The 9,013-nt window shown below is 36.2% G+C and overlaps 1 protein-coding gene across 1 annotated transcript; it reads left to right on the forward strand.

Annotated features, from left to right (window-relative positions):
* Positions 1-1,879: 1,879 nt before the first annotated feature.
* Positions 1,880-7,812, forward strand: LOC110895011 (glutamine--tRNA ligase). Its single transcript, XM_022142268.2, has 21 exons — positions 1,880-2,131; positions 3,318-3,440; positions 3,521-3,620; positions 3,712-3,807; positions 3,895-3,956; positions 4,039-4,227; positions 4,323-4,475; positions 4,558-4,613; positions 4,954-5,044; positions 5,125-5,211; positions 5,290-5,487; positions 5,574-5,672; positions 5,741-5,872; positions 5,945-6,081; positions 6,159-6,258; positions 6,336-6,431; positions 6,516-6,616; positions 6,963-7,068; positions 7,149-7,238; positions 7,321-7,450; positions 7,537-7,812. Exons 1-21 carry the CDS (start codon positions 2,021-2,023, stop codon positions 7,629-7,631), a joined length of 2,352 nt encoding a protein of 783 aa, XP_021997960.1. The 5' UTR covers positions 1,880-2,020; the 3' UTR covers positions 7,632-7,812.
* Positions 7,813-9,013: the final 1,201 nt, after the last annotated feature.

Genomic DNA, 9,013 nt, shown 5'->3' on the forward strand with positions numbered 1-9,013 from the left:
ACAAATTTCTTCAAAAGAATATATTTTCAATAATATTAAAAAAAACTCACCCTCCTACACACACGCATGGGGGCTGAACACCTATGTCACTGTATGTGGGGAAGGTGGTTGTTGAATGATTTGGGCATCAGTTGTTAGGGTTTCATTGGTATCTATCACTGCATGTGGGGAAGGTTGTTGTTGACTGGTTTAGGCATCAATTGTAAGGGATCCATCGGTATTTGTTTGAGAATGTTGGTGAAGGATGAATTTCACTGTTATCATGTGGTTGTCATTAGAAACCAACACCAACTTTTCATTAAGCAACACTGATTTTGAGGCGAAGTCAACAAGAATGGAGATATGTGATGGTGGTTTGAATTTGGAGCTTGGGTGGTTTGTTAGGTGGCTTTAGTTTAATGGTGGTTATCATTTTGAGGTGGTGGCAACGACTTCGCTGAACCTGCTGTAGGATAGTTGCTATAACTCTATAAGACCATGTCTACTGGAAGACCTAAATATTGTTTTTACCCTTAACTGTTTTGTGTTATCTGGTAGTCCAGTTAGTAAAGAGGCATTATGGGTCGTTTTTCATAAATGGGTGTTGTGTGATAATGCCCAATAATGCCCCATCAATAATTATCCAATTACTTTTTTTTAAATTAAAACTAATAAGATTTCATTAAATAAAAAATTACATTGCTAAAAAATACCAAAAAAAGAAATAAAAAAATTACATTGCTAAATAAAAAACTAATAATAAAGTTCGTATTTTTCACAAATTTGTTGCCGACGCATTTGCACTAGAATCAACGCGTCACCTACGAGATGGTCGATGGTGGTAGTTGGGGTTTGTTGGTGATTGCCAGATCTGGATGTTGAGAGAGAGAGAGAGAGAGAGAGAGAGAGAGAGAGAGAGAGAGAGAGAGAGAGAGAGAGAGAGAGAGAGAGAGAGAGAGAGAGAGAGAGAGAGAGAGAGAGAGAGAGAGAGAGAGAGAGAGAGGGGGACTTATAGTGTTTAGAGAGAGAATGGATTTTAGGTATTATTTTTGTGTTGTTTATTAAAATATTTCTTAAATGAAAGACTAGATTACCCTTATGTAACTAAAGTTAACTGAGATTAATGCTAAAGGACGTATGTTGTAGTGGTTTTCCAATTAAAGAATTGTGACGGTAATTATTGAAGTTAAAGACTATCCATTGCAATTCGATACAAACATAAAGGACAAAAAGTGTAATTTACCCTTACTTTTTTAATTATGCCACGTGTCATCTTATTATAGCTTCCCTAGTTAGGGGTGCAAACGAGCCGAGCGGCTCGCGAGCTCCTCGAGATCGGCTCGAGAAAAAGCTCGAAACAAGCCGAGCTTGAGCCTAAAATAAAGCTCATTTGTTTATCGAGCCCGAGCCTCACATGTGAAGCTCATTAGGCTCATCGAGCCTTAGTGTAAACGAGCCGAGTCGAGCCGAACTTATTTAAACTTGTTTACAAGTCGACATCGAACCTAAAATAAGCTTATTTAGTACACGAGCGCGAGCCCGAGCTTCACTTATCGAGGTCAGGAGCCTAAAAAAGTCTATTATTTATATTATTTTTATTTATTATATAAATTAATAGATAATAAACGAGCTGATCCCAAGCCGAACTCGAGCTTGAGAAAATACCAACGAGCCGAGCTCGAGCTCTGAAAACAAAGCTTGAATCGAACTCGAGCTCAAACCTAATAAGCTCAGACTCAACTCGGTTTATTTGCACCCCTATTCCCTACCCAAAGAAAACTTTCTATTTGATTTTCTCCATTAATTTTGATGTTAAAAGAGATATTTTGAGATAGTATTTAGACGAGACGAGGGTCAATTGGTAAAGTCTTCCCGGCTTGACGTATATATGTTGGGCTGGGCCGTTAAAAAATCGTAGCCCTACTTGCTCAATGTACAACTGACTGACTGCTTGGGAGGGTTGCGTAACGACCACGTCGCATCGGTTTGCTTTGCTTTGGTTGAGCTGGTGGAGTTTAGGGTTGTTTAATTTTGCAGAAAAATGGTTGAGGCTCTAGACCTCTTTCTGAAGATCGGTCTAGACAAGCGAACCGCCGAGAACACCATCGCCAACAATAAAGTCACCTCCAATCTTCTTGCTGTCATTAACGAGGTATTCTTTCTTTGCTCTTTTTCTTATTTAAGTGCTTTTGCTCATTGCTAATCAATTATGCCTCAATTGTGTTAATCACTTAATTGATTCCCATCACTTGCATGCTAATTAGTCCAATAAATTACTCAAAAATACAAATTATGTCTTCATCTTAGAAATGCTACTTATCTAAATTCTCGTTACTGTACAGCTCTTAAACAAGTATTAAGATATCACTTTATATAAACATGTTTTCCATATTTAAAGGCGGTCGCCGCACACTTGTTGCCCGTTTACCTGCCATTCTTATGTAATTTTCCGTATGTCTATACTATTTTTTTTGTTTACAAAAAACTTGGCCACAGTTCTTAAAAAGTTTTGAACAGGTTATCTGAATATCGGATTATAACAAATTTTTTTTTTTGATAAAAGAAATAATTTATTGTTTTGTTGAGTGGGATGCATTCATAGTTGTTAATAGCGAATAACAATAAATAGCGACAAGCTACCTATACGCTTCGTAGCGATAGCGATGAGATGGCGAGTGCTATTTGATGTTAAGTGGTAATGTATTAGATTTTTAAATTAGGGTTTTATTCACGAATTTAAGGTACTTTTATGCAATTAGTGAAGATTACAGCTGTTTGGTTGATTAAAATGCCTAAAAATTCGGTTTTTAATAATTTGTTTAAAAAAGAAAAAGAAAAAAAAACCCTTTTTGTCGCCATTGAGTGCTAAACATCAAATAGCGATGATCCAGCGCTACGCTACACTATTCGCTATATCGCTCGCTATCATCGCTATTAACAACTATGGATGAATTTGGTAACAAAGGTTCTTATTGTAAAAAGTGTACACAGGATTTTGATATTGACATGTCATTATGCACATTGCCTCATTAAGTAGTCGTGCATCATGATTTAAACGATTGTATACTATAGGCATATGTTACAAATAAATTCGGGAAGTCTTGGTCAACTCTGTGAGTCAAATCGTGTGTTGTGTCTCTTGTTCAGGTGGTTGCATGATAGGAAGTAGCTATTATGTATCATTGTATTGCGCATTTGCGCCTCAATGCCTTCATCCTGAGCATCTTTTAGTTTCAGTTTGAATTGTGTGATAAGACTATCAGTTTAGATTAATAAGCTGATGCATTTGCTTGTAAAAGTTAATACTCATTTCTATATATTTAACAATACCTCTGCAGGCAGCTGTCACTGATGGATGCGAACGGTCTACGGGCAATCTTCTTTATACGGTTGCTACAAAGTTCCCTGCCAATGCCCTTGTGCATCGTCCGACATTGCTGACATACATTGTCTCTTCTAAGGTATGAACTAAAATATATACTGTGTATGACTTTTTATCGATATGTGCTTAATGTTGAAATAATTTACTCTGCTATTGCAGATAAAGACTCCGGCCCAGGTAGAAGCTGCATTTGCATTTCTTAGTGTCACTGGTTCGGAAAATATTGATATCAGTAAATTTGAAGAAGCCTGTGGAGTTGGTATGCTTGGATGAACATGTATTATAAACTATATATATATATATATTCATTGTTATGGATTATTAAAATAGAAGCATTCATATGGTAACAGGGGTTGAGGTCTCGGAAGAAGATATAGAGCATGCCGTTAACAAAGTCTTTGAAGAGAAAGAGAGTGCAATCAAGGAGCAACGCTACAGAACAAACGGTGAGTTTCAATTTCATGATGCTTTTAAAGCTATACTGTTCTATGTGGCAATGCTGATCTGATGTGTCGCATGTTCATTGGCTTTAGTTGGTGAACTAATTGCTCATGTTCGAAAGAAGCAGCCTTGGGCAGATCCAAAGACCGTAAAGGCAAGTAACTCACTTTTCTTGTTTTATATTTTATTTAATTACAAAATAAATATATGTATTTCATGTGTCTTCCTTTCATCAGCAAGTTGTAGATCGAAAGCTCCTTGCTTTACTTGGTCCGAAGACGGCAGCAGATGATGAAAAGCCGGTAAAAAAGAAGAAAGAGAAACCGGTTAAAGTAGAAGATAAAAGCGCTACTGAAGAACCGGTGCCATCTGAAGAAGAACTCAATCCTTATTTAATATTCCCCGCCCCCGAGGAGAATTATAAGGTTTAACCGTTGAAGTAGTTACTCTTTATTTCGTCACCATTTTTTCCTTTATGGGTTTTTATGATGCTTCGGTTTTGTTTTTTGTTTTCTGACAGGTGCATACGGAAGTATTTTTCAGTGATAGACCTGTGCTCAGAGCGTGTAATTCAAAAGCAATATTGGAAAAACACCTGAAGGCAACGGGTGGAAAAGTTCTGACCCGTTTTCCTCCAGAACCAAATGGATACCTACATATTGGTCATGCCAAGGTAAACACGCTATTTTTGATCAAGTAGTACACTGTACATCACATTAAATTGCTACAAAATATTACATTCTATGTATGTGCAGGCTATGTTTGTTGACTTTGGTCTTGCAAAAGAAAGAGGTGGTGGCTGCTACCTGAGGTACGATTACTTGATCAATATGCTGTCATTTGGATCAAATGCATATGTTAAAACAAAAGATTGGTAGATATATAAGAGCATGAAAAACTTTTAATTGAAGATATGACTTTTCTAAAAGAATATTACCTTAAGGTCAACTTATACAGTTGAGGATGAAAGATATTGTAGATGTGCACTTAAGTAATAGAGTTCCGTTTCGTTGCGATAAAGTTTGTAATGGTCTGCAGTGGACAAATTATACTCTAGCTATAGACTTGTAGTTACCACAAATAAAAAAAAAAAAAAAAAAAAAAAAGGTAAATGTGCACATTTTAACATCTGCATGATCTATAACTTGTAGGTATGATGATACTAATCCTGAAGCTGAGAAAAAAGAATATATTGATCATATTGAAGAAATTGTGAGTTGGATGGGATGGAAACCTTTTAAGGTAAAATCTGCTACTTCTGAATGAAGTCAAACTCTGTTTCTTAATGGTCCAGAACATTTAATGAAATATAAAATTTGCAGATCACATACACCAGTGATTATTTTCAAGAATTATATGATTTAGCAGTGGAGCTCATACGCAGGGGTCATGCCTATGTTGATCACCAGGTTTTACATCAGGCCGTTTTCTTTTAATGTACTAAATCATAATTTTTTTAATCAATTTAATTAGTTTTTTTCGTGTAGACTGGTGATGAAATAAAAGAATACAGAGAGAAAAGGATGAACAGTCCATGGAGAGATAGGCCAATTGCAGAATCACTTAAACTATTTAATGATATGAAAAATGGCATGATTGAAGAAGGAAAAGCTACACTTAGGATGAAACAAGACATGCAAAGTGACAATTTTAATATGTTTGATCTCATTGCTTATCGGATTAAGGTGGGTATTATTATTATTATCGTTGATTCGTTATTTCGAAAAATGTATGGTATTATTATAATCTTTCTGTGACTATCTTTCTTCAGTTCACTCCTCATCCACATGCTGGAGACAAGTGGTGTATATACCCAAGTTATGATTATGCACATTGCATTGTTGATTCTCTTGAAAATATCACACATTCGGTAAGTCTAGTGCGACCCTCTTTTACAAAAAAAATTTAGTTATTTACTATATACCAGTGATTTTTCAGCTCTGCACACTTGAATTTGAGACACGGCGTGCTTCATATTACTGGTTACTAGATGCACTGGGTCTTTACCAGCCTTACGTATGGGAGTATTCACGTTTGAATATAACCAACACTGTGATGTCAAAACGTAAAGTAAGTGTTTTTGTTTTTCTTAAATAAAATATGAAGATATTTACCGTTGGTTATTAATAATTACTTTTGTAGTTGAACCGGCTAGTGACCGAGAACTATGTGGATGGATGGGACGATCCACGTTTAATGACACTAGCGGGATTGAGGCGTAGGGGTGTCACTTCTACAGCAATAAATGCTTTTGTTAGAGGAATTGGGATTACCAGAAGGTTGTAGTTTATTTTTAAAATAAACATTTCATTATGTGTTTTGGCAGTGGATTGATAAGAATAGTATGGGTCTGCAGTGATGGTAGTATGATACGTTTGGAGCGCCTTGAATATCATGTACGGGAAGAACTTAATAAAACAGCTTCTCGTGCGATGGTTGTGCTACATCCACTAAAGGTATCTATATTATTATTATTATTAAATTTTTTTATTATCATGTTTCTATTATTAATCTTTAGTCTTTATGATTATAGGTAGTTATTAGCAATCTTGAACCAAGTTCAGTAATAGATCTTGATGCAAAGAAATGGCCAGATGCCCCTGTTGATGATGCATCTTCATACTACAAGGTAGACTTCACTCTCTCTCTCTCTCTCTCTCTCTCTATGTATTGGTGTTATGATGGTGTAAATCTGATAATTTTTGTTTCTCAGGTCCCCTTTTCAAATGTTATTTATATAGAGCAAACTGACTTTAGAATGAAAGATTCAAAAGATTACTATGGGCTTGCTCCGGGAAAAGCTGTCTTACTCAGGTGCATAATGCTCATGAAATTCATGTAGATGTGGCATTTTTTACCCATTTATTGATGAATGGGCCGATTTTGTTTTGTGTATTATCTCAAATGGGTCAAACAGAAAAGCTTTTTTTTTTTTTTTTTTTTTTTTTTTTTTTTTTTTTAACAGGAGAACAAATCAAATGGATCAAAAGTTGCCCAAAGTTGATTTTTTATTACCTTCCACTTTGTTTTTCTCAGTGGTTTTGATACAGTTTTTTTTAAATGACAAGTGTTTGCGGTTAAGCCCCATACTAGAAAATGAACCTATCTCACCTCTGCTTTTAGGAGTCTTTAAAGTTGAATACTTGATAATTCTACACAGGTATGCATTTCCTATAAAGTGTACTGAAGTGGTGCTCTCTGATGACAAAAAAACCGTTGTCGAGATACATGCCGAGTATGATCCAGACAAGAAGACAAAACCAAAGGTAAACCTTAGTTTGACTTTGTAATCTCTTTGACTTTTTCAATGTTACGGCAGTATCAGTTGGCTTCGTTTGTTGTGCAGGGGGTTCTTCATTGGGTTGCAGAGCCTTCTCCTGGGGTTGACCCATTGAAGGTGGAAGTCAGACTGTTCGATAAACTGTTTTGTTCTGAGGTTGGTGATTCTATCAACTATCAAGTAACATTTGACGTAAATGACACAACTAATAAACCGACACTTTTTATACTGTAATCAGAATCCTGGAGAACTTGATAACTGGCTTGATGATTTAAACCCCGAGTCTAAGGTGGTGATACCGTCTGCATATGCTGTACCATCCCTCCGACACGCAGAGGTAGATGACAGCTTCCAGTTCGAAAGGCTTGGTAAATTCTATGATCCACTCGTTGCATATAATTTTTGAAACGTTATTATGTTTTGTCCAAGCAAATTGTCTTATTTTCTCCAACAGGGTATTTTGTGGCTGACAAGGATTCAACACCTGAGAAACTCATATTCAACCGAACTGTTACATTACGAGACAGCTATGGGAAAACCGGGAAGTAGGCAACGAGCATTCACATATTCATATCTTTTATCTCAACTTTCATCTTATAATATAAAAATGTGGTATTCGACTTTTGTACAGTGGACCATTGTCTTGTATTTTACTTGAAGCCACCATCCATCAAACTGTAGCAAATTCAGATTGATTTGAGATAAGAGTTTAGTCCCTTAACTTCTCTTTTGTTTCAGAAAGTGATGTTGGCTTTAATTATCCTTGAGCTTTCTCACTTTCGCTTCCAAAGTTGGCATGCTTATCTTGGGACCTCAGATTTCCATAATCATTCTAGGTATTTACTTATTAATCGGATCGAGTATGATAATTATTGTGGTGTGTGTGTATCTGAGGTTGGTGTCTTCCAGCATCAGTGTTCTATAACACGGATCAAAGATATTTTTACAAGTAAACATGGTTGTCACATCCTTTCCCCAGACCGGCCAACCTGACTCCAACTGGTTTCGGTTCCAAACCAGTTCAGTTTCAAATCCAAATTGTAAGTTCAAGGCCCCCCTCGTTCAACACGAACTGGTTGTTGGTCCAAACCGGTTTAAAATCGATTGAGAAAAACTGGTTTGAAACTAGTTCTTGCCGTTGCTAAAAATAGCCGTTTTGTAATGGCTATTACTATATAGTTGTGATATGTGTTTTGGACTGTTTTCTTCACCCAAAAATCAGCGTTTTGCCTCTCTAATATTGTGCGAAATGAGACGGCTAAAGGGCAAAGGGGTAGCACCCCAAGCAGCGAGCTCGGGAGGTATAAAAGATCAAATTTTGTTAATGGTATGGCTGCAGAAGGATATGAAAATCTTGATATCTTAGCTTGGTGGAAAGGAAAGGGACCCCAATTTCCGGTCTTAGTCATTATGGCCTGTTATATACTAATTGTCCAAGCTTCTAAGGTAGCTTCGGATTCTGTGTTTTCTCTTAGTGATAAGTTTTATCAATACGAAAAACAAGCCTCACTTCGCCGACTTTGGAGATGTGCATTTGTTTAAAGGATCACTTAGACGTGTGAATTGTGCACAACACCAAACAACTCTACAAGACGAAACGTAAGTCGAAGAACGGATACACAATGTCTAGGTGAATGAGGGATGAATTAAACGCATATTGGACAAAGAACATGCGTATGATGCATCGATTTGCACAAACAATAGTTTGGGCGAAGAAGAAACACTAAAAATATAATTAAGGAAATGCATTATTAATTTTTGTAATTTTTCAAATGATGTTGTTTATATTTGATTTTTCTATATTTGTTTTGTAAACTCTAAAAATTAATAAAAGTTTAATTCTATGTAATTTCTTTAATTTTGGGTCTAAAAAAAGATTGAAATGCGCGTGCATGAACTGGCTTATGAACTGAAACCGAAACTGAAGTGAA

Source organism: Helianthus annuus, chromosome 12, assembly GCF_002127325.2.
Source record: "Helianthus annuus cultivar XRQ/B chromosome 12, HanXRQr2.0-SUNRISE, whole genome shotgun sequence".
Lineage (NCBI taxonomy): Eukaryota > Viridiplantae > Streptophyta > Magnoliopsida > Asterales > Asteraceae > Helianthus > Helianthus annuus.

Bases quoted from the DNA above. Each gene is read 5' to 3' on its own strand.
- LOC110895011 (XM_022142268.2), top strand. From the start codon at position 2,021: ATGGTTGAGGCTCTAGACCTCTTTCTGAAGATCGGTCTAGACAAGCGA. The intron at 4,476-4,557 runs GTAAACACGCTA...ATGTATGTGCAG, and splicing joins TACATATTGGTCATGCCAAG to GCTATGTTTGTTGACTTTGG. The intron at 7,069-7,148 runs GTAAACCTTAGT...TTTGTTGTGCAG, and splicing joins ACAAGAAGACAAAACCAAAG to GGGGTTCTTCATTGGGTTGC.